The following is a 25083-nucleotide window of genomic DNA, read 5'->3' as shown; positions in this document are numbered from 1 at the left end:
AGATGAAAAAAAGACGTTTTTTGAAAAAATAAAAAATCCCAAAAACGGAAAAGACAAACAAACAAATGGACAAATGGTTGCTTTCCAAAGAAGGTGCTTTAATCACAAGCGAGAGGAAAAAATGCAATATGAAATTGTGAGTGAGTTGGGTTTGTGTAGGAAGTGGGTTTGATGATGATGGTTACTCTTATCATCTCTCTTTTGACTCTCTCTCTCAAACCCATTTGCCACGCCTCCTCCCTCCCTCCCACTAAATCCTTTAACTCTCTCTCTCATTATAAGTATATGAAAAGCAACACCCACTAATAAGATTTGCTAATCACAACTCACAAGCAAGAGGAAGATCTTATTTCACACTAAATAAGGCCCTTTTCCTATTTTATCAATTAAATAGAAAGTCAATCCTAAAAGTCACATGCCGTGTTAAAAATATAAGAACGCACTTTACAATCAACCCTCTACATTAAATAAGCATTTTAGAGTCACTTTTTGAACCTAAAGTATTATCGTAAGAAAATAAGACAAACGAATATCGTGTTGAGCTTAGCATGATGCCATAAACTAGTGGGCCAATTTTATTAACACTAAATTAACAAGTATTTACACATTGCATAAAACTATTAGGTCAAGGGTAGAAATTACTCCTGCAGTTTTAATCGCAAACGTGCAATCTGTTCACCGATCTAGAATTTGACAAACAAATTGAAAGTTTTTGATTAATTACAAACACAAGTGATTTCCGCGAATGCACTAATCTAATCCTTATTCTATAATCACTTTTTTTTTTTTGAAACAAGAGTTTGGGAAGAAAATAGGATTTGAACCCACGACCTAAGACCTAATAGATGGATGATCCCTTACATACAATGTGATTGTCATTCGACTAATGACTCACTTGCTATCCAATAATCACTTAATTACTTACTTGGTCATCATCTTCTTGAATTCCTGGAAATTAACACTACCATCACCATCTTTATCAACTTGACTAATCATTCTACCACAATCACTCACCGTACACTTCATCCCCAGCCTATTCATCACCGCGTGCAACTCCTTCGCCGATATCAATCCGTTCTTGTCCAGATCGTACAACTCGAACGCTTCCTTCAATTCCTTGTCGCGAGATTCCTCATCTCCTCCTCCTCCTCCGCCGCTGCAGTTGTAAAACTCCACGAACTCCCCAATATCGATGTAACCGTCACCGTCCTTGTCTATCTCCTGCATTACCACTCCAACCTCCTCCGCCGACGTCTCCGACCCCAATGCCCGCAGCACTCCTCCGAGTTCCGAGGAAGAGATCTTGCCGTCGCCGTTCTTGTCGAACTTGTCGAAGATCTTCTTGATCTCTCTCATCGAAGCCATGGAAGAGAAGAACAGAGATATTGAGTTGATTTTGGTGTGGAATACAATAAACGGCGTCCATCCATATATATATATATACAATAAATACTGTTCACGCGTCATATAATATATATTAAATACTGTTCACGCGTTTTGCCTTTACGCGTTTGGGAGAGAAGCAATTTTTTTTTCCCTGTGGCAAGGTAGAATTATATGTCCAATGGTACATGGTAGTTAAAGTGAACCTTATCTTTGTGGCCATTGATGGATTGTTGGCTTAGATCGATGTTGGGTGCCAGGCTACTGGTTGGCAATATGATAGAAGGTGACTAGCGTTTAATATAATACTTTGTGAGTAGATGTTAGCTGATGATGTCTCTCTCTTGAAATTTGAAAGCGCGTAAACCAGAAAGACAAGCCAAAGCAAAGCAAAGCAAAGCATAAGCAAGCTTGAAAAGGACATGACTTGGGAGTTAGTTGTACTTATGTCTCCATGGCAGTTAAGCAGTTAATACATTCAGAGGTCAAAGCAAAAAAGAGAAATTATTATGTTCTGAAACAACAGATAGTACTGTGTCTGTTTAGCGGTGTGTTTGCACTGTTTTTCTTATTTGTGATGAGATGCACCATAGTTTTTTTTTGTGACACGCCAAACACATTTTGTCAACAGAACTCACCCACAACATCACAGTTTTTTAGCTCGCAGCACATTACCTCACAACACCAAAATATAAACACTCCTAAACTTTTTATACCGTAACATAAAATATTTAGGTCAAAGTACTTTATTTTACGAATGGGTGAATTAGCATGAAACTGACTTAAAAGACCCTAGAAAGCCGCTCCAGTGCCCTCAGGTGCTCGAGCATGCAAAAAGGGGACTACTATAATAGGGGAGTGGTCATGGGAGTGTGCTGAAAATGTCCAACAGAACTAGAGGCATCATTATGGGCTGCTTGAGCGGCCGGGGGCGCTCGAGTGGAACCAGACACTGATGATTTTAGAATCTTGATAGTTTTAGGTTTCCTATTTTTAAAATCCTAGTATATGAAGGGGGCCACGAAATTTGGAAGGATACCTTATTCTTCTGAGTTTTTGACAGCAAACCTCATTCTCTCAAAGCTTAGGCAAGGGTTTCAAAGATTCAAAGCTTCCTCCAAAGACTCAATTTCATCATTCTCAAGGGGTTTCTTCATCTTCTCCCTATGTATTCTTATTTTGATTTTGTTTTTACTTCTCGGATGATGGTTTGTAACTAAACATTTTGCTAGGGCATGATGTAGCCTAGCATGAATATTGCAAGCTATTCAATTTGGGGAGCATTCAATGATTTTTGTTTCTAATTTATGTGCTTAAAATTTATTGTTGGAGCCACTTCGTACACCCGAGATCCCAAGAGAGAGTGCATGTGATCACGGCTTTCATGTTGGCATTCCCCAAGTCTGAGGGGAATATATAGTTCTATCATGGTGGTGGTGGACCGATTCTTCAAGTAGAAGGTGTTCATTGCGACCTCTTAAGGATTGTACGGCGGAGATGACGGCTCAACTATTCCTAAATAATACAGTGAAGCATTAGGTGTGACACAAATGATCATTATTATTAGGGTGTGGCACTTTGTGAGTGCCAACCACAAGGATTGGGCAAAGTTGTTGGACGTGGCCCAATTCTCCTACAATCTTCAAAAGAGCTTGTCGACAAAACATAGTCCGATTGAGCTAGCAATGGGTCAGTAGTCTCTAGTCCTAGCTGGGTGGCCATGAGCTACATAGCTAGGAAGGAGTCCAACATGGTTCAGGCTTGCCAGGAGTTGGTAAGAGTAAGTTGATGTTGCCATATCTTATTTGGATAAGACCACCAAAAAGATGAAGAAATGGGCGATAATAAGAGAAGACAGAGAGTTTCTAATGGGAGACTTGCAATGGCGGAACAATGAAGGGGCTGGGCCCTCCAAAAATTTTTGAAATTTTTTAATATAATAGTAGTAAATATATAACTATAATTCATTTTCACTATAATACTATGGGCTTTCAATGTTATGGGCATAATATGAAAACTCAATCAATATCCTGGGCTCCATTCTCTTTTAATCAATTTACGCCCAATTCTCTTTCATATAGTTTCTTTGTTGGTTTCCTCTCTTTAATATAGTTTCCTTGTTGGATCCTAAGGATGTTTATAGATCTTTTGATGCAAACAATATTTGTACTCTTGTTGAGAAATATTATCCTGAGGATTTTACGGAACAAGATAGACTTCTTTTGAAGTTTCAATTGCAGCATTATCATTGATGTGTCAAATATATACATACATTTGTGCATCCTTTACACATAAGTTCATTGCATTTTGAGTTGATTAAGAGTTAATATTGCCTAAGAAAGCTATATTTGCATATTGTAGGTGTCAAGGCAAGAAAGGGAGGAAAAGAGTGCAAAATGAAGACTTGGAGCCCAGGACTAATTTCCGATTGATCGGCCATAATTTCCGATCGATCGGACCTGCCAAAACACCTAAAAATATCATCGAGACAGATTGTATTTCCGATCGATCGGACTATTCCCGATCGATCGGAGTACTATTCACAGCACTGCGCAGTTTCGCGGAAAAGACCCGAATTCACGTGTTTCTAAGCCAAAACGACCCCAACTTGTTTTGGAAACGACATAAGAGTTTGGAGAAGTATAAAAGGGCATAAGATAGGGTTTTGGAGGAGATTTGGGAGGCTGGGGAGCTGGATTTCGTGCTGCCTCCATGGGAGAGCTTGGAGGTCACCTTGGAGCTTGGAGAAGAAGAGGATCTACAAGGGGGTTTCCTCTCTCCTTTTCTATCCTAGTTTCTATGGTTGATTTCCTTTGTTTAATGATGTATTTTGCTTCCATGAGTGGCTAGATTTCCTACTAGGGTCTTAATGTAACCAAACCTTGAAGATTCAATAAACTTGATTTCCTTATTTCTTGATTTCTCTTTCTCTCTTGATTGTCTATGGGTGTGATTAATGCTTTTGAGTGTTTGGCCATCATTCAATTGATTTGCTGCCTAGATTGAGACCGGAAGGAGATATCTAGGGTTTGCCTCAAGCCATAGATGACATAGGGTGCATGAACCATATGAATATAGGTTTGTGACTTATGCAATTGCTAAATGATTTCCATAGTTCGTAATGAGTTTTTGATATATTAATCCAATTGTTAGGAATAACAGGGATTTATATTGAAAATACATTTGATGTATCTAGGAATAGAACATTGAATAGGTTGAGAAATTGATTGTCATTATTGAGAGATGAATTAGGGATTAAGGAATCAAGGGAATTGAATTGGATAGGTGAGGTGAAGTTAAGTACCCTAGTGCTTTCCATCCTTGATTTCATATTTGTGTTTGATTTGTTTTTGTTCTTTTTAATTAGTTTAGTAAAAATCAAAACCAATCGCTAATCATTTTCTCCAATTTACATAATTGTAGCTTGTTTGACATTGATTTCTTTTGCCAACACATCCCTAGTGGAAACGATAATTTACTCATCTTTATATTACTTGTGCGATTTGTGCGCTTGCAATTAAATCCATATCAAGTTTTTGGCGCCGTTGCCGGGGATCGAGGCAATTGTTTTTTGTGTCAAATTAGGTTTTCAATTGTGTTAATTGGTTTTTATTTTTCTGTAGAAATTCTTTCTCTTGTATGAGCTTGGGAAGACGTTCTATTAATCCGGAATTAATTGGTATTGATTTGGAGATTGAAAGGACTCTTCACAATCTTAGACGGGAGCTTACTAATAATCAAATGGAAGGCATGGGAGACAATCAAGAAAGGGGGAATGTTGGTGATCTTGGTGGAGCTTTAATTGTGAATGATGGTAATGGTAATGGTGGAGGTGCTAATGGAAGAAATGGTGATGAAGCGGTTGAAAACCCTCCTAGGCAATTTGATCCTCGATCTCTTGAGGATTGTGCTAAGCCTACTTGGGATACAAACCCTTCAAGCATCCGCTATCCTCCTATCAATGCTACTAATTTTGAGATCAAGCCGGCTATCATCAACATTATCTCTAACTCGGTGGTTTTCTATGGTCTTCCTCATGAAGAGCCCAATGTCCATCTTCGCTCTTTCTTGCATGTGTGCACTACTTTTGGGATTCACGGAGCTTCTAAGGATGCTATTCTCTTGAGGTTATTTCCATTCTCTTTGAGGGATAAAGCTAAGGCATGGTTGATGTCACTTCCTCCCAATTCCATCATTACATGGGATGAGCTTTCAGAGCAATTTCTATCTAAATTTTTCCCTCCGGCGAAAGCGGTTCAAATCCGGAATGATATCATGACTTTCTCCCAATTTGATCTTGAATCTTTCCATGAAGCTTGGGAGAGGTTCAAAGCTATCTTGAGGAGTTGTCCCAATCACGGACTTGCGGAGTGGATTGTTTATCAAGCTTTTTATTCCGGATTGAGTATGTCCACGAGGCAAATGTTAGATGCAGCTGCGGGTGGTTCATTTATGACTAAATCTCAAGAGGATGCTCGAACTTTGCTTGAGAAGGTTGCCAAGACAAATACTTCTTGGCCTACGGAGAGGCTACCACAAAGGCAAGGTAATTCAAGAGATGCCGATGTGATGACCGTCTTGGCCGCTATGGCTAAAAAGATTGACGCTTTAACGGTGAATTCTCATCAAGGAGTGCATGCGGTTCAAGGAATGCCTTTCGTATCTTGTGATTATTGTGGTGCTAGCCATCAAACCGGAGAATGTTTGATTACTAATGCATCTTCTTCTCAAAGCAAGCAAGCTAATGATATTGGAGGTGGGCATTACAATCGGCCAAGAAATGATCCATACTCAAATTTCTACAATCCGGGATTTAGAAATTATCCAAATTTTTCTTGGAGCAACAATCAAAACGTGCAAAACCCTCCTCCTCAACAAATGCAGCCCCAAGAGAAGAAGAGGGACATTGATGAAATGTTTGCTAAGATGGTCGGGAGTATGGAGGCATTAGCCAACAACACAAACAACTTCATCAGCAAGACTGATTCTGCATTACAAACCCAAGCATCACTGATTCACAATCAAGGGGCTTCCATTAGAAATCTTGAGATACAAGTGGGGCAATTAGCTAATGCTTTATTTTCTAGAGAAAAAGGGGGACTTCCTAGCCAAACGGAAGTGAATCCGAAAGGGAAGGATCATTGTTATGCTATTACTCTACGGAATGGTAATCTTGTGAAAACTGCTGCCGATCTAGATGCTGAAAAAGCGAAAAAACTGAAAGATGAAGAATTGCAGAAAAATGCAGTTGAGGAAGGACAGAGCTCAAATCCGATCGATCGGACCTCAACCCCGATCGATCGGACCACTACATCAGAAATTGAAAATGGGACAGAGCCTAACTCCAATCGATCGGTCCCAATTCCGATCGATCGGACCACTGTAGCCCAGAATGAGAAAGTTGAAAAAATGCAGAAAAGCAAGAATTTGGAGTCTCGATATGCAATTGAAATGGATTGGCCCGATAGTTCATTGCCAGCACCTCCGGTTAAAGCGTATGTGCCTCCAATTCCTTTTCCACAAAGGTTGAAGAAAACCAAGAATGATTCTCAATTCTCAAAATTCCTTGAGGTGTTCAAGAAATTGCAGATCAATATACCTTTTGCAGAAGCTTTGGAGCAAATGCCTAGCTATGTCAAGTTTATGAAGGAAATTCTTTCTAAGAAGCGGAGGTTGAAGGATTATGAGAGTGTCCAATTAACGGAGGAGTGTAGTGCCATCGTGCAGCAAAAGCTTCCAATTAAGAAGAAAGATCCAGGAAGTTTCACCATTCCTTGCACCATTGGTAGTACGGTAATTGAAAGGGCGCTATGTGATTTGGGAGCTAGTATCAACTTGATGCCACTATCAATAGCCAAGCTCATTGGTTTGCATGAGATTAGTCCAACCACAGTGTCTTTGCAAATGGCGGATAGATCTATCAAGTATCCTATTGGCATGGTAGAGGATGTCTTAGTGAAGGTGGGTGATCTTATGTTTCCGGTTGATTTTCTTATTTTGGATATGGAGGCCAACCCCACTACTCCTATCATCTTGGGAAGACCATTCTTGAGCACCGGGAGAGCTTTGATAGATGTTGAAAAAGGGAAGCTTACTTTGAGAGGTGCGGGAGGTGACCAAATCACTTTTAAAGTGTTTGGAACTAGGAGGCAAGAGGAGATTTCTCAACAATGCCTCCAAGTAGAGTATATTGACATGATCATCCCCGACACTCTTGAGAAGGAAGTTCCATATATTCCGGTGGAAGTTCTTTTAGGCAAAAATTCCAAGGTTGAGCATGAAGTTCCCAAGACAGCCTCACAAGCTGCAATTGAAGTTCAAAAGCCTCAAATTGAAGATCCCACGGAGAAGAAAAAGAAGAGCAAGAAAAAGAAGAAGAGGAAAACCAAGAAAATGAAGAAAAATGTCTATCCTAAGGAAATGGTGGTGATGAAAGCTTATGCTCCTTGCATGGCACCTAAGCAATCAAATGTCAATCCTAAGAAGCCATCAAGGGGAGTCTACACCACAACCCTCAAGGATCCCGGTTGAATTCACAAAGGGGTGTCGGGCTGAAGACTTTAAACCAAGCGCTTTCGGGAGGCAACCCAGGTTGTATTATTCTATCCCTATCTTTTTATTTTATTTTCACCTATTCCATGCATTGAGGACATTGCATATTTTAAGTGTGGGGGTGGGAATTTAGATGTCTCGTTTTCGTAAAAAAAAAATAAATTTAACTTCAAATGCCTTGTGCCATGTCACTCTTGAGTGTATTTGGATGAATTTTGTGATCTTTGAAGCATTGATGGATCTTGCTATGGACATTCTTTCCAATTGAGTTGTTCCTATCTTGAGCATTGTTTTGTCCATTGTGCCTTTGTGAATATGGAACACTTGATTGTGGGGTATGAAATATGACTTGACTTTGGCATTTGCGGTTGTTTGAGATCAATTTGATTCTAAGTAGCACTACTTGAGCAATTAAAAAGAGAAAAAAAATATATAGAAAAGAAAAAAAAATAGAAAAGAGAAGAAAAAAAATTGTGTTTATTAATAAATGGTTTCTTTCATAAGTTCTCTGCTGAGTAACCGGGCCTCTTGCCTAGCAAGCAATGAGTTTCGCGTAAAAAGGTAGGAAATGAATGTTCGAGTACCTTGGTGACTAGTTTAACCTCGTAGCCTTTTTGACTTGGGTAATTAGATCCGTTGGGGTGTCTTAACACCTAGTGCCCTAAGCCAACTGGATTGGGAGTCATTGGTCGAAAGCTCGTTACATGAGTCATTTAGAAAGCTTAAGGAGGTTGAACATTGCACAAGTCACCTTTGAGAAGAAAAAGAAAAAAAAATGTGAATAAGAATGAAGTTTGAATAAATGCTCATTGTATTTGCTTTTGGATTCTTATTGTTCTTGGAAGACTACATGGTCATTGTTTAGGTCACTTTGAAGCCAAATATCAAGTGAAATCCATTATGTGCATCAATTCTAGAATTTATAAGCAAAGTGGATGAGATAAGATTCTTGAAGGAATGCCTTTATTGGTTTGAATGCCCTAATGTTTGGTTTGTTAATGTGGATAGGGTTGCAATTGTGAATCCGTTTTATACTCTTGTTGATGACATGAATTTTGGCATTGAATTTGTTTAATGTTTGTGGGTATCATTCTGGTAAACCCTCAGGAGACACAACTCCTCCTACTAGGGGCACCTAGGGGTTTAAAGGCTTGTGGCACGTGCTAAGTGTCATCGTGAGCCCTACGAAAGTGGCATAGATTAGTTGCTTATTTGGAGTAGGTCTTTGTTGTTTTATTTTTCATTTGAGCTTAACAGAAAATACTCTTTCCCTCCTTTATTCATTCTCAACTTGCTCGAGGACGAGCAAAGGTTAAGTGTGGGGGTGTTTGATGTGTCAAATATATACATACATTTGTGCATCCTTTACACATAAGTTCATTGCATTTTGAGTTGATTAAGAGTTAATATTGCCTAAGAAAGCTATATTTGCATATTGTAGGTGTCAAGGCAAGAAAGGGAGGAAAAGAGTGCAAAATGAAGACTTGGAGCCCAGGACTAATTTCCGATTGATCGGCCATAATTTCCGATCGATCGGACCTGCCAAAACACCTAAAAATATCATCGAGACAGATTGTATTTCCGATCGATCGGACTATTCCCGATCGATCGGAGTACTATTCACAGCACTGCGCAGTTTCGCGGAAAAGACCCGAATTCACGTGTTTCTAAGCCAAAACGACCCCAACTTGTTTTGGAAACGACATAAGAGTTTGGAGAAGTATAAAAGGGCATAAGATAGGGTTTTGGAGGAGATTTGGGAGGCTGGGGAGCTAGATTTCGTGCTGCCTCCATGGGAGAGCTTGGAGGTCACCTTGGAGCTTGGAGAAGAAGAGGATCTACAAGGGGGTTTCCTCTCTCCTTTTCTATCCTAGTTTCTATGGTTGATTTCCTTTGTTTAATGATGTATTTTTGCTTCCATGAGTGGCTAGATTTCCTACTAGGGTCTTAATGTAACCAAACCTTGAAGATTCAATAAACTTGATTTCCTTATTTCTTGATTTCTCTTTCTCTCTTGATTGTCTATGGGTGTGATTAATGTTTTTGAGTGTTTGGCCATCATTCAATTGATTTGCTGCCTAGATTGAGACCGGAAGGAGATATCTAGGGTTTGCCTCAAGCCATAGATGACATAGGGTGCATGAACCATATGAATATAGGTTTGTGACTTATGCAATTGCTAAATGATTTCCATAGTTCGTAATGAGTTTTTGATATATTAATCCAATTGTTAGGAATAACAGGGATTTATATTGAAAATACATTTGATGTATCTAGGAATAGAACATTGAATAGGTTGAGAAATTGATTGTCATTATTGAGAGATGAATTAGGGATTAAGGAATCAAGGGAATTGAATTGGATAGGTGAGGTGAAGTTAAGTACCCTAGTGCTTTCCATCCTTGATTTCATATTTGTGTTTGATTTGTTTTTGTTCTTTTTAATTAGTTTAGTAAAAATCAAAACCAATCGCTAATCATTTTCTCCAATTTACATAATTGTAGCTTGTTTGACATTGATTTCTTTTGCCAACACATCCCTAGTGGAAACGATAATTTACTCATCTTTATATTACTTGTGCGATTTGTGCGCTTGCAATTAAATCCATATCAATCATCTTGATGTGACCAAAACGCGACTTTGGAACAAAATGGATGATGAGTTTATTGTAGATTGTCTGGTTCTTCATATTGAAAGGGAGATTGCTGACACTTTTAGTTCAGAGTCGATTATAGATGATTTCTACTCAATGAAAGATCGTTGAGGACAACTTAAATTATTATTTTTGTTATTTTGGATATTTATGTTTTAATTTGTGACTTTTAATTTAATGATTATATAGATATCTAAGTGTTTTTGATCACTTTTTCAGTAAATTGTCTTTAAAAAAAATTTCGGAGGCGTTGTCCCCTAACCCTCGTCCACATTTTCACCCCCTTCCATAAATTCATGGCTCCGACACTGGAGACTTGGTGATGGTCAAACTTTTTTCACAACAATTCAAGGCCCTACGGGAGTATACAAGGGGGGTGAGAAAATATGAAGGCCCCTCTCCATACTTAAGAAGGTGGGAAAGGTTTTCTTTCGACAAAAATGCATTTTTTGTCCCCTCAACTATGGAGTGAGTTTCATTTTCGTCCTTAAGATTTTTTCTCCCATTTTTTGTCCTTCAAATGAGATTGGGGTTAGAAAATACTTACATGACATCTATGTGGCACGTCAGAGAAATTTGATATGATGAGCAATAGGACGCCATAGTTGGGGGAAGAAAAAGAGAGGAAAAAAAAACCATTTTGTCGATTTCTTCCAAATAAACCTTCCTCTGAAGTTCAAGATACATTGGGTCCTCTGTCTTAGCCACTTGAAGTCATATCATGGAGATGAGGATCATCCGAGTAGAATCTTATATATACAATATATTGATATATTCTACATGTAATTATCATACAATTCACAAATTTATTTATTTATTTTTAATAATAATATTCACTATAACCACAGAGGCCGTTGCCCTAAAAAAATTTGCGGTAAAGAAATTAAAGGATTTCTATCGAGGGCCCAAATTCCAATTACAGTGTTTGCATAGTTTTTTTTTTTCTGTGATGAGGTGCATCATAATTTTTTTTTGTGACACGTCAAACACATTTTATCAATAGAACTCATCTCACAGCATCATAATTTTTTACCTCATAATACCTTACCTCATACCAACAAAATATAAACACTCTCAAACGCTTTATACCTTAACCTAAAATATTTTAGATCAAATACTTTATTTTAGATTAATATATAATGTAAACATTAAGTGATTTTATATTAATATTATTAATCATTTAATATAACTATAATTTAGATACGTCAAACGCACCTCACAATAACTCACCACGATTTTAAAAACGATACACCAAATCATTTTTACGTTTAAACTCACCTTACAGTACAACACAACAAAATACTTCAGAGCACTCTCAAACGGTTAGAATGTGAATTGCGTTTTTGTGGAACAACAATCAACTTCGCCACTTTCGTGACAACACAAAAAAAACAAATTCACAACTTCGTTTCCTCCGCTAACAACAAGAAAGCCACACAAAGTCCCACTAAATTCCGATGCATCTCTCATTATCTCTAACATCGTGTTGGTAAGGCCTTAAACAGCCGTCCGTCTAAGAGACAGAAGAACAGTTATTAGCTGCTGCAGGAGGCTCGACCAGAGCAGAAGAACTAGCTGGTTTTGCCACAACCAAAAACTCCCAAAAACTCGCAAGTTGAATTGAGGTTGTTGAGCTTCTGGGTGATTGCTTTTAATGGCTGTTTGTTCAAGTGCTTTATGCTTCATTGGTGGGTTTGCTTCGTATCCAGCTAATCCAGTCAAGTTCTGTCGTCGGCCGGTCAGAGCATCTGGGTTTTGCTTCCAACCACTGGTTTCAGTGCCTCGGCTGAGTGTGCAAGGTGTGTCATATTCAATTTGGAATTGCTTGTAAAAGATACTCTATATGTCTGCATTTTTTGTTATGTAAGTTTAGATGGGGCGCATTTTGAGCAAATTGTGGGAAATCATATATGTGTGTGTGTGTTTAGGAGGTCTTCTAGTATATATCATTTGTAATTAGCAACTCCTTGAGGGAAATTGTAATGCAACTCAGAGAAGTAAAAACGTCAAAGTATTCTGAATTAGAGAGCGAATGCTTTTTGATGAAAGACAGTTCAGATCATTTAAGGATGTTAAGCTGGTACATGATCCATCTGTGCTCCTTGAAATTTTATGTAGGTAGAAATGTTTCACACAAAAAAATTTCTACAGAGATTTATCAAGTGCTAACATTAAGAGGATACCAATTTTCATAAATTTTTTATCTCACAAAGAATCAACTCTTGGGGGGAGAAAATAGTTAGTCATTACTCATTACTGAACGTGTAAGAGGGAAACAAACTTCAAAGAACTTTCGTCAACAAGAATGAAAGTAATTTAATGGGTATCTATAAACAGTAGCTCATATTGGCTAAATATCTTGTCACTGATCTCTGGTGGCGAAGCGTTCAATTCATTTTGAATCCTTTGAAAACGCTATCAAAGGATGCGGAACTTCGGTAGCACTTTTTGGGGGATTTCACCAACTTGGATGGGCAAAACCCGACATTCCTCTTGCTGTTTTTAAGTGTGAGAATGTCCACTGGCTGCATTCCACAACTATATACATGATGGTATGAGGAGCTAACCATTCTGTCTACATCAGTATTTCTCTCTCTTATTTTCTTGAGTCCGATTAACATTTTTTTTAGTAGACTCTAAAGTGGAAGAACAAGATGAATAATCGATATTTGTTATTCTTTATTCTGTAAATCTCAAATGTCAGGCGAAATTTATTATCATTAAGCAAAAAGTATAAATAATGTTAACAATATGCATTTCTTTAATTTTCCTTGCTTCTTGAACATGTTTATCAGTGGTAATTACTTTCTATTTCCCTTTCATCGTCAATTTTTATTAGGATAATTGCATGCTTGGTTGTGATTTGAGGCAGTATGGCTCTTGAACTTCTCTGATCTCAAACTCTGAAATTTTGCTCAAAAGTCGAAGATATATAAGCATTCATTCCTTGTGAAATGATGAACATTTTTATGTAATTTACTGATGATTTTTTTTCCTAACTGTTTCTAGCTCGAGCTGAACTCTTCTTTCACTCTATTGCGGTGTATTTTAGGAAAAGCAATTTCAGGTGATGGGTCATCTGAAACAAATGATTCCCCCCTTGTGGTTTGTTTTGGTGAAATGCTGATTGATTTTGTCCCAACAACTAGTGGGCTTTCACTGGCTGACGCACCTGCTTTTAAAAAGGCTCCGGGAGGTGCACCTGCAAATGTCGCTGTTGGCATAGCTCGCCTTGGTGGCTCATCAGCTTTTATCGGGAAGGTATCATTTTAAATATGAACTCAGTTCGAAAGCTGTTCTCAGATGGCTTTGTAGCCATTTCTAACTTACTTCTACTTGTTTTTTGCTACCTTGCCCTTTTCTCCCTTGCCTGATACTGTTTACTGCTGGTTGTGCTGGATATTATGGCATTTTCCTTAATGGTTACTAAGCAAATTATAACTTATGTTCTGGACTAGCTATTCTATGTCCTTCCCCTGCCCTCTTTATGTTTTTACCTTTTCGGGAATTAAGCTAGATTCTTCTACTTGGTATGTAGTGTGTACACATTCGATGCAATGTCCAAAGTGATACCCTTCTAAAGCTTTTTAAGGTTTCTGTTTTGTTGATTCATATGGTGAACTGGTGAAGCCTTTTATTGAACATGTTAGAGTAATATAAACAGACCTACTAAGTATATGAAAGATTAAGATTCATCGATTTAGTCCTCCATCAGCTTGAGTTTTAGAGAAATTGGTGTTTCACATGGTATCAATGCGCTTAGGTAACCACCAAGGTCCTAGGTTCAAGGCCCACCTCCACCCAGTTAAAAACAATTAAACGTTCCACTTGTTGGGCTTCCCAAAAGAAGCATAGTCCTGCCCACATGTGAGAGAGTCGCGTATGGCAATGATTGAACCCATGACCCTTTGCTCGATACCATGTCAAATTGTCATGTCAACCAAAAGGCTAACCTAATGGGTGAGGGTATTTCAATGGGAGAACTAGCAAAGTGCAGCAATTAGTTTAACACAGCCAAACAAGCAGTTTACAGCACAATTTTCACTTCCTGTGTTCAACCTGCCAACCAACAATTCCCAAGGACAACCATTCTGATATTGAGAAATCAAAGATTTCTAGTAATCAACCACTCTTTCTTGATGAGGCTTTGACGGACCATGCATCTACTGCGTATGCAATATCCAGTCTAGCATGAGAAATATGGATGAGTTGTCTAAAAATATCTAATGTTTCCTTCTTTATGGGCCACCAAAATCCTTACCAAGTCCATGGTCAGTTTGCAGGTTTGCAACCTGACATACTCTATATTTTCTCCCTTTTTTTTTCTTAATGTCCAAGATACAAGTCCTGTGTCAGATAAAATGGTGTTAGATCATGCAATCTCTTTGCCCAAAAAATTACATAGTAATTCCAAGTGGTTGACTCAAATCATATAAAGCAAGGGCTTATTGAATCATGTTGAGGCACATCATTTCCTGCTGATATCCCAAAGAGCATGACAAGGATATCGAAAGAATCTCTCCTGATGGTTAAAAAATAATAGGACAATAGAAAATCCACCTTAATAGACTAAGATATGGTTGTTGCTAAAAACTTCAGAAATCTGTGTGAGTAGCTTTGTCACCCTTCTGTCCAATTGATGGGTCTATACAAGAAGTGATGTCTGAAAATGGGTCTGAACACCTGCTTAACAAGGAAACTCCCCTTGAGATGAGGATTTTTTTTTTTTTTTTGGGTTTTGATCAACCCTGCATTATTTTCATTTATTTTCGGGAATTTGTGTATGGGTTTCAATCTAAGTGTGCCTAGGATTTCTTCTTGGACTTGGACTTGCTAAAATTCGCATAATGCAAGTAATTTTTCTTTTGTTTCCTTTGGATATTATACTTCCGTGCATCTCTTGGGTGCTGGTAATTCTATTACCTAATGCAGACTGGTTCAAGAGCTGCCGGAGTTTTTACGACTTTTTTGTAGAAGAATATAGCTGTTTTATATGCATTAGTAGATCTACTGCTGTAAAGATCACATTCTGAAAATGTAGTAACTGGAAGTTTATTAGGTTGCCACTTGCCACTTTCCCATCAACTTCTGAAATGATGCCCACCTTTTGGTTACAGCAAGACCTAACCACTATCCACAGGAGTGGTGTATTTATAATGCCAATAACTGTTAAATCTTGTTGTACACTCGTGATGACAGCCTTGACATTATGGTATTCTATGTTGATCATCTCGCTGGTGAACTATTGGAGCGTATGCAGGTAGGAGAAGATGAATTTGGATACATGCTTGCTGATATATTAAAGGAGAATAATGTGAACAATGAAGGAATGCGGTTTGATCCTGGTGCACGAACTGCTTTAGCGTTTGTTACATTGAGGAGCGATGGGGAGCGTGAATTCATGTTTTATCGCAATCCCAGTGCTGACATGCTGCTTCGAGAAGCTGAACTTGATTATAATCTAATTAGGAAGGTATGCAAGGATGCTATTAATTGGAAGATTTAATTATGTAGTATCCACCTAGATGTCAACAATTTTGATCTCTGACCACATCTACATATATGCATTTAGGACATCATTCTTACCATTCAGCAATGCCAGCTTTGAAGCTCTTGCATTCACTGTGTTACACTTACATACCTCTCATCTATGTTGGACACTACATCTGCTGGTGTCTAGTGTTTTCATAAACACTTACAAATTGCACGCTGTTTTTTTTCCCCCCATATAATTTGTTGACTCTCTGAGCAGACCCTTGATTATTGTATAATTAGGAACTCAGTTTTTCAATAGCTTCTGTCTCTGTCCCATAATTATTTATATGCCTTCCAAACATCAGCACTATGCCCATGGAGTCTTCTATCTATTTTGGACTCTACTGCTGCTCCTGTCTTCAGCTTTTGCATGGATCCTCCTCACTATTCGAAAGTTCATGGTATTTGTTTATGGATACAACCAGTTAACCTTCTAAGTTATAAACATTTCTTCGTCCATGTGACAGGCAAAAATCTTCCATTATGGTTCCATTAGTCTTATTACAGAACCATGCAAGTCAGCCCACATAGCTGCAGCAAAAATTGCGAAGGAGGCTGGTGTGGTTCTGTCCTATGATCCCAACCTGAGGCTTCCACTTTGGCCTTCCGCAGAGAGTGCCAGAGAGGGGATTTTGAGCATATGGGAGACTGCTGATATTATCAAGGTCATCACCTTTTTAAGTGCTGTGCCTGTGGATTCATATAGAAAATAGAGGTGCAAACCATGCAACAAATAAAAGAAACTACAGACTCTAATTGCTAAAGTTTCTAGAATTTCAGGTAAGTGAAGAAGAGATTTCCTTTCTAACTAAAGGTGAAGATCCGTATGATGATGCTGTTGTTCGTAAATTGTACCATCCGAATCTCAAGTTGCTCCTTGTCACTGAGGGCCCAGATGGTTGCAGGTATTACACAAAGGTGAGCCACCTGAAATGAAATTTGAGCTCCCCCCTTCAAACAAAAAAAATCCATTCACAGAGTTGTGTATCCCAGCAAAAGAAGTAAAACTGTAAACAGCTTGAGAGGAGTTTTTTTTTTCCCCTGCAAAACTTACTCCAGAATCTTATAGGAATTTGATGCCTATAAGATGTGTGCTAATATCGCAAATGGCTATATAGAGTTTTAGAGCATTACAGGAACTGGAAGCTTTTTAATACTGGCATAGTGGCATCAAAGACATTCAATTATCATTAAGTTTTCTCGTGGTGATGGCTTATAAATAGCCTTTTTTCTGATATTCTGACTTTTAAGGGAGTTGAAGTACTAAGGTCAAAGACTCAAAATCAAATGATGCTTGTTACAAACTTTGCCTGGTAATTGTGTTTCAAGGAGACACCCTCTGCCTTTATAAGCATTCCCTATCTATTAAGCCTCCAGCCAGCCAAATACTCATTTTCAATAGAGGCTGTAAAAAAACTCATTTTCCAAATACTATGGATACTTATCTTGTAAGTCGAATGGGTTTGGCTGTGGATAATTGCTTCTCTAAAGTGGCGATTATTCTTTTTAGAGTGTTGTTCTCTCTATTGCAATGGTTGTCTACTCATGATAGTTTTGAACTTATTAGCTTTTCTGTGGGTTATATTTCGGTAGGGGTTCAGTGGCAGAGTCAAGGGTTTGAAGGCGGATGCAGTAGACACTACTGGTGCTGGGGATGCTTTTGTTGCTGGAATACTATCACAGCTAGCAGTTGATTTGTCCTTGCTCCAGGTATACTCATCAGATACAGATAATATTGATTCCTTCTATGCTATTATATCTTTTTTTGTACATATACTTTACTTGTCACAATTCGTGAAAAAAATGTTTTTGTTTAATACACAACATCAGTTATGCTACTTGAGCACCATATTTACTTGAAGACCTTGGTATTGATATTTATGCATCTGCTCATGAAATTCATGGCAAATTAGGTAATGTTTTATCAACCTTTTTGTCCCCACCACTTAAAGGTGCCATTGGTCATTAAATTTACTTCTCCCATATGGACAGCCTGAAAATGTAATTAGTTCTTATTGCATTGCACCTCCAGTAATTAATAAATGAGAAGGCTTCAATGAAATTTAGTTGAAAACCATATGCAACAAGGTTTGCACCGAACATGATGTGATAAAAAAGCAATAGTGAAGAAAATGCTAAATCAACACCAAGTCACCAACGCTTGTTTCTGAGCCTGTAGCAAACTGAAAATATGTTCTCATACAATTGATGATCTATATACTTCAATCTCATCTGTCAAGCTACCACAAGCTTGTTCAATTGCCTGCAATTGGAGGGTCGTTCATGAAAATGTCCTAGCTCATGGTATTTCTATGACACTGTCCACATCTTACAATGCAAACTTTTCTCATTTCTCGAATCTTCTAGTTTACACATTTTGTCAATTGTAGATTTCGTGTTATTCATTGATATCCTGAGTCCTTTGAAGTTGAGAAGGAAAGGCTGCTAAATCTCGTTAGCTGATTGTAGTGTGTGTCGTATACTTGTTCTTTGGTATTGGCGTCAGTAAGTCACCCTGGATTCTTAATCTTGTAGGAAGAAGACCGACTAAGAGACGCTCTAAAATTCGCCAATGCATGTGGTGCCCTGACTGTGATGGAGAGAGGCGCCATTCCAGCTTTGCCAACTAGAGAAGCTGTCCTAAACTCGCTCCTCAAATCTGTTGCTTAAGCTGGCCTCCTTGTCTATCGAAGTAGGTAATAGTTTTTAAGATCCTTGCCAAATCTTTGAATTGGCAACTAATAATTCTTGAGAGCACGGTAGTATGAGAACTAAAATGATTCGGTTGTCATCGTCTCTGATTCATGTTTTTGTAAAGGTAGCCTAGCTGTACGAGAACTTTTGCATCCTACTGGCAAGATGGTTCCACTTGTTTCACATCACCATACTGCAAACTCTATTGACGGATAAAATCAATGTGATAGCCCAATTACTTTATGCATCTAACGGCATTCTTTTCAATTGGCAATTTCATTATGTCCTCAATTTTTTTTAGTGCTTCTTGATTTGATGCCACACTCGGTTTGTGAAATGTAATTACAGCAGGTTACAAGTTGTCCGAGCAATAGTCGTAGTTTGACCCTTCTAGTCCTAATGCCTCATGTATAGGCACAGCTGCTGCAATTTGAAGTTCTCTAACTAGGGGGTAAATTCCACTAGACACCCATATGTTATGATCTGTTTTAGACTTTGTCACCTTGTAGCTTGTTTTCTATCACTGCCTCCCTGTGTTTCTCTATTTGTATATAAAGAAATATTTCCCCCATTCCTATCAATGCTCCTTATCATGGTTGATGAGACCCTCTTTTGGTCCCTACTGGGTATCTGCTGGTGAACTATGGAGCACTTTTCGCATATTTGCTTTACTTTTCTTGAGGAATGTTGCACATTGGAATTGCTTTACTTGGTGATGGTGCAAATCTCTCTTTATATCTCAATTTTCTTCTAGTGATTTTTACAAGGCTTCTTTTGGTATAAGATTGGAATTCTTGTGTGACAAATTTCTGAAACGGTCTACGTCTACGATAGGTCATGAGATTATAAAGAATCAAACTTTGCAGCTTATGCCATTGTAGGGAGTTGGCCTGTACTAGGCCAAGGAGAATCGAATTTCTGAAACTTTATCAAACCCATCGCCTCTGCTTTTGTGTGCGAGAAACCCACTTTTTTACTCTTTTGGGCAAAAGGAAAAGTGGGATTTGTGCTTCTTTTGCTGTGGCGATGGTCCAACATGGGCAGTTGCATATTCTTTTGTAAGGAGGACCCTAAGGATCAATCTCTAGTCACTTAAATATATACTGATATACGTGCCTGTATGTATATACACACACCCCTTGAAGGGAAATATGATGTTATAAAGCATTTTTGTCAAACGTAATGTTTTAAATTATCTAAAGATTGTCCGAAAAAAGATAGAATGTTTCGAATTTATATTCAATCGTCAAGATATTCATATCTTTTCACATTCGATGTAATTTTGTTTGAAACAAAAGAAAATAATGTCGTACTCGTAAACACATTCATGATATTTGTTTTTATTTTAAAATTTTGTTTGGTGATTATGATTTACAGCATACCTGTTCATCCATGTACAAGGGATTAGGGGGCTCCGCTATTAGTTTCATTGTATGTTAAAAAGGGATAAGCAATTGTAATGAATTACATAACTCATGGAAGAATAGCCACTACTGACCTCTTAAGAATGAAAATATGCACTTACCTTATGCCTTGAAATTTATTTGGTTAAGAACAACTTGATGATCCGGTCCTAAAGCATTTTTGTTTCCTACTTTGAAGGATGACCTTACACTATTCACTATCCATCTCTTTAAGAACCAGTCCTTCAAAAATCCAAAATCCAATCAGAAAGAAGTTCAAGCACAAGAGATATATGCAAAAATGGCTGATGAACAGGCAAAGGCAGAGCGCGAGCGCATATTCAAGTGCTTCGACTTGAATGGCGATGGCAAGATCTCTGCAGCAAAGCTCGGAGACTGCTTGAAGACGCTCGGTTCAGTCACACCGGAGGAGATTAAACGAATGATGGCTGAGATCGATACCGATGGAGATGGCTACATTTCTTTTGAGGAATTCACAGACTTTGCCAAGGCAAACAGTGGCCTCATGAAAGATGTTGCCAAGATATTCTGATACTTCTATCCACCAATGCTGGTGACCATGTGAGAGCCACATTTTGATAGCAATCCAACTGAAGATGTCTTATGGTAGATAAGTGTTTTCTTTTTGTCTTTTAAAGTTCTCTCATATCATATGAGGTCTTCTGAGGAAGAGAGTGTTCCATTGCATTCTGTTTCTTTTCACACTACGTTTTTCAAGATAGACAAGATCAAATAGAAATATATCAGCCTCATGTTTCTTCAATTTATCTAACTAGAGACTAGAGAGAGAGAGAGAGAGAGAATGTATGTATGTATAAATATGCAACTCCATTAATTTGGAATTTCTAAGCTTGAAATGAAAAATCTGTTGACACATTTTTCCCAACAACTATGAGATTAGGGAAAGTTAAATGGCAACATCTGCTGAGTCAGGCAGAGATTCATGATCCTATTTACAGTTTCAAGACTTCTTTCAATTCTAGATCCTATGACATTCTATTCAAGCAAGCAACTCGATAAAAAAAAAAAAAAAAAGGAAAACAGGAAAAACAATGAGGTTAGATGTTATTTGATTTTTCACCTACAGTAAAGGTGATCATCATCCTCAAACTCTGAAACCCCTAGCATGGCCAAAGCTAAGTGACTCCTCATCGCACTTTTTGACTGTTGTAGTTGAGGGTAGCAATCAATAAAACCGGAAAAGTTGGATTTCTTCCTACCAGATAAAATGGGCTCCTCTTCACCTCTTAGTATGGCAATGATTTCATCAATGCCAGGCCGCCGAGATTCTTCATTATTTATGCAAGCCGCTGCAGCTTGGATCATCCGGGCTATTTGGGTTGACTGTCTCCTCTTACATTTTAGCCGTGGATCAAGAAGCTCTTCAATTGCTCTTTTCCCTTTATGAAAGAGTGGTTTTGCCTGCAGAAGAAATTGGAGTCAATTAATGAACTGCTCAAGTTTGATGGTTATGTCAGCAGCCTACAGCAGAATAAGGATTAAGTTTTCTGCTTGAATAAACAATAACAAGCAGAGCAAAGTTGAGAAAATCTAACTTGGATACTCTATAAATTGGAATAAACTGTCACAAGAATAGTTATGAATACCCAAACAAATAAATCGGTGTATCAGATTTACTTCTTAGCATTCACCTAATTTTTCCGCAAGAAACATTTGCACTTACATTACGCCTAAAGTGACTATGGACGGCATTTCCCAAGAAAAACTTCCCCCTTTTGTGTTCTCTTAAATGGCATTTCCCAAGAAAACCTCCCCCTTTCGTGTTCTCTTAAACAAATGATCAATGCAATCGCACTTCTACAAAACTGGTAATGCTGCTATTGTGCGCACACTATGAATCCCAGACAACAGTGATATCTGAAGTGGTTAACAAGTGCACTAATTTAATTCGAGTGCATAAAGGTTTATTTTGCAGTACATGCAGCTATGTCAAGCAAAAAATTTTATCTGGTAGAACAGTTCATTGATCTAGTATTCAGTCATTGTTCGACTATTCTTGCCTTCAAGATCAGGTAATAAGAGGAACTCCCTCAAGTAATTAACAAAGCTAATAAGAGATCATTTATCCAACTATCACAAAGTCAATAAAAGCAAAGGTTAGTCCATAAAGAGTTAAAGTCAATAAAGCAAAGGTTAGTCCATAAAGAGTAAAGGTTCCAAAACCTACCCATAGAACTAGATTCTCTTCCCCTGGAGGCCTTCTAGCCTCAATTGGTTTCCGTCCAGTTATCAATTCCAGTAGAACCACCCCAAAAGCATAAACATCAGTTTTATCGGAAACTTTCCCGTGTTGGAAATACTCAGGAGCCAAATAGCTGCACATTCAGATTCAACTTCAGTCATGGAACACACTTCCTTTGGACATAAATAAAATATAAAATTGTTTCTTTGGTAATCATACCCAAATGTTCCCTTAACAGTTTTGCAAAGGAAAGGAACTGAAGGTGCAGATGTCCAAGTAGCTAATCCAAAATCACACAACTGCAAACGCCGTCAATAACAATAAACAATTGAGTAATGAAAACAAATTGAAAGTGAATTGTTCTTCTAGAATCTTGAAATAAAAGACTGTAATATATGATACAAATTTAATCACCTTGGGCAATTTCTTGGAGGATAGAAGTATATTTGAGGGTTTAATGTCTCTGTGAACAACGCATCTCTCTGTCCCATTGTGTAAATAAGATATTGCCTGTGCAATTCCCATGGCGACCTTATATCTTACCGACCAACGGAGTGTTGATCTACCCTTTACTCCCCTCTTCTTCTCTGCAAATGGGTATTTCACAAATCACTAGAATTGCCTAAAATTCAAATCAAATTACAGATAACAAACCATAACAAACCAAACATACCATGCAAATGGTGCTCTAAGCTTCCACCAGAGACATATTTGTAGACCAAAAACAAGCCTTCCTCAGGATCAATGCAAAAACCCAGAAGAGGCACAATATTTGGGTTGTAAAGAGAACTGGCAATCATCAATTCCCTACAGAAAGCCTTCGGAGACTCCCTATCTTCCTTATCCAACCGCTTGATAGCCACAATGGTCCTCAAGAATCCAACTCTTCCCTTGAACACAAAGCTCAAAGCTCCCCTCCCCAAAACTCTACCTACCCATTTCAATTAATTCGGTTATAATCAAAACAACAAAAGCAAAATTGAAACTTTCAGAGAGAAGAAAACAAAACCCATTTAAAGTACCTTTGGAGAAATTCCGAGTAGCAGCAAGAATTTCACCATAACTGAATCTGACTAACGAATTGGCCACTGGAGAAATACTCCTTTCCAAAGACTCAATTCTACGCCACTTGAGTTCTCTTGCCTTGTCTTCATTCAATCCACCGTCCAAGTTAACCATCAATACAGTAGCAACAGTGCTTGGGTTCATGTTTAAGGACTCGAGCTCAACCTGAGAGCAGAGACTGAACCTAAAAGAGGAGTGCACTGATTGTGGATCAGCATTGCCTAGCTCCGCACCACCACACCCACCTGACTCTGCAAGCAACCACGCCTTGTTGTGCTCCAAATGGTTGTTACAATTCGAGTCGCCATCATTTTGCTCGTTATCATCATTGTCCCTCCGATTCTTGAGTCGGGAAGGACGAAAACAGGCAAAGCCAAAATCAAAAACGATTCTTCTCAAAAGGGTTTTTATTTTGATTTCATCACCATCTTCTTCACTGTAGTCACCTCTCTGTACACAGGGAGAACTAGCGTATATCGCAGTTGCAGGAAAATATGTTGCCTCTCCAAAGTCAGTGCAAGTCGTCCGTTGAGAAAAACCCATTTTCTAGCAGATCTCAATGAGGAGCCCAGAAACCCACAAACCAAAAAGAAGAAGAAAAAAGACAAAAAAGAAAAGGTGAAGAAAGAGCGAGAGTACAAAAAAAAAAGTGAAAGCTGATTTGCTTCAAGAGTTGGAGAGAATTTTTCCCCAGTGTACACTAACAGAGAGAGCGCTCATCAAATGGGTACGAACTATCCATACAAAAGATATATTCTAAAAAGGTATTGATAACAGGTGTGGTAAGGCGATTTGTTAAAAATTGAATACAACGTATCATAATATATATATCTTATATATTATTGCTGAATAATACTCTTTCATCTAATTTTTAAATTTAAAATACGTATTTTTCTGGATTTTAATGCATTTATGATCATAGGAACACCCATTATCATTTTCCTTCTAAAAATGATAGTATTTTGCTATTACAACTTTATATATATCCCAACCCATTCAAGCTGGATATGACAATGTTGACTCCTCATTTTTTGACAGGTATATCATTGACAAAAATATATATATTTCCTTAAAACTACCATACCAATCCCACACACTCTGATATCAACTAATGACATCATTGGTTTTTTTTTCCTTAAATGAAATTTCAACATGTTTTATCTCTCAGAATACATGTTCAATTTCAGAAAAATATATATATTCAGGATCAACGCATAAAACTCTCCCCAACAAGATCCATTGTCGATATTTTTATTTGGTCATTCTTAATTACATTGTTTTTAAATAATATAATTTCACTTTTTTCAAAAAATAATAGAATTTATTAAAACATTGAAATTAGGCCTTAAAATATAAAATTATATTAAATTCACATTCCAAAAAAAATATAAACAGTTATTTTTTTTAAAACAATGGAATTACAGGTATAGAATGAGTAATCTCATTGGTTTATTTAAAAAATATTGAAATTTGATAGTTGACCAATTGTACTAGATAATTCATTGTGTCCTGCGTTCTTACTGAAATTCTACTATTTTTGAAAACAATGTAATTATAGGTATAACATGAGAAAT

The 25083-nt window shown here is 37.8% G+C and overlaps 4 protein-coding genes and 1 non-coding gene across 5 annotated transcripts; 2 read left to right on the top strand and 3 right to left on the bottom strand.

Moving 5' to 3' along the window:
* Positions 1–549: 549 nt before the first annotated feature.
* Positions 550–1423, bottom strand: LOC119985986 (calcium-binding protein CML24-like). The gene has a single exon (XM_038830498.1). It carries the CDS (start codon positions 1363–1365, stop codon positions 922–924), a length of 444 nt encoding a protein of 147 aa, XP_038686426.1. The 5' UTR covers positions 1366–1423; the 3' UTR covers positions 550–921.
* A 4219-nt stretch (positions 1424–5642) lies between these two features.
* LOC119995738 lies at positions 5643–5747 on the bottom strand. Its single transcript, XR_005467699.1, has one exon. It is a non-coding gene; the product is annotated as a small nucleolar RNA R71 (small nucleolar RNA).
* Positions 5748–11924: 6177 nt separating this feature from the next.
* On the top strand, positions 11925–19069 carry LOC119995203 (probable fructokinase-6, chloroplastic). The gene is made up of 7 exons (XM_038841631.1): positions 11925–12387; positions 13641–13849; positions 15849–16061; positions 16591–16788; positions 16904–17041; positions 17717–17833; positions 18659–19069. Exons 1-7 carry the CDS (start codon positions 12243–12245, stop codon positions 18791–18793), a joined length of 1155 nt encoding a protein of 384 aa, XP_038697559.1. The 5' UTR covers positions 11925–12242; the 3' UTR covers positions 18794–19069.
* Positions 19070–19131: 62 nt separating this feature from the next.
* On the top strand, positions 19132–21276 carry LOC119995205 (polcalcin Syr v 3-like). The gene is made up of 2 exons (XM_038841632.1): positions 19132–19268; positions 20420–21276. The coding sequence occupies exon 2, from the start codon at positions 20522–20524 to the stop codon at positions 20771–20773; it is 252 nt and encodes an 83-aa protein (XP_038697560.1). The 5' UTR covers positions 19132–19268; positions 20420–20521; the 3' UTR covers positions 20774–21276.
* LOC119995202 (probable serine/threonine-protein kinase PBL7) lies at positions 21055–24250 on the bottom strand. Its single transcript, XM_038841630.1, has 6 exons — positions 23467–24250; positions 23118–23375; positions 22859–23031; positions 22664–22743; positions 22430–22577; positions 21055–21663 (listed from the first exon to the last, which is right to left on the bottom strand). Exons 1-6 carry the CDS (start codon positions 24050–24052, stop codon positions 21319–21321), a joined length of 1590 nt encoding a protein of 529 aa, XP_038697558.1. The 5' UTR covers positions 24053–24250; the 3' UTR covers positions 21055–21318.
* Between the last annotated feature and the right edge of the window lie 833 nt (positions 24251–25083).

This window comes from Tripterygium wilfordii, chromosome 3 (assembly GCF_013401445.1).
Source record: "Tripterygium wilfordii isolate XIE 37 chromosome 3, ASM1340144v1, whole genome shotgun sequence".
Lineage (NCBI taxonomy): Eukaryota > Viridiplantae > Streptophyta > Magnoliopsida > Celastrales > Celastraceae > Tripterygium > Tripterygium wilfordii.
The sequence above is the reverse complement of the archived record's forward strand: the minus strand, read 5'-3'. Positions and strand labels throughout refer to the sequence as shown.

Bases quoted from the DNA above. Each gene is read 5' to 3' on its own strand.
- LOC119985986 (XM_038830498.1), bottom strand. From the start codon at position 1,365: ATGGCTTCGATGAGAGAGATCAAGAAGATCTTCGACAAGTTCGACAAG.
- LOC119995203 (XM_038841631.1), top strand. From the start codon at position 12,243: ATGGCTGTTTGTTCAAGTGCTTTATGCTTCATTGGTGGGTTTGCTTCG. The intron at 12,388-13,640 runs GTGTGTCATATT...GGTGTATTTTAG, and splicing joins GCCTCGGCTGAGTGTGCAAG to GAAAAGCAATTTCAGGTGAT. The intron at 17,042-17,716 runs GTGAGCCACCTG...ATATTTCGGTAG, and splicing joins GTTGCAGGTATTACACAAAG to GGGTTCAGTGGCAGAGTCAA.
- LOC119995205 (XM_038841632.1), top strand. From the start codon at position 20,522: ATGGCTGATGAACAGGCAAAGGCAGAGCGCGAGCGCATATTCAAGTGC.
- LOC119995202 (XM_038841630.1), bottom strand. From the start codon at position 24,052: ATGGGTTTTTCTCAACGGACGACTTGCACTGACTTTGGAGAGGCAACA. The intron at 23,376-23,466 runs GTACTTTAAATG...TGAAATGGGTAG, and splicing joins TACTCGGAATTTCTCCAAAG to GTAGAGTTTTGGGGAGGGGA. The intron at 22,578-22,663 runs GTATGATTACCA...CTGAATGTGCAG, and splicing joins ACTGTTAAGGGAACATTTGG to CTATTTGGCTCCTGAGTATT.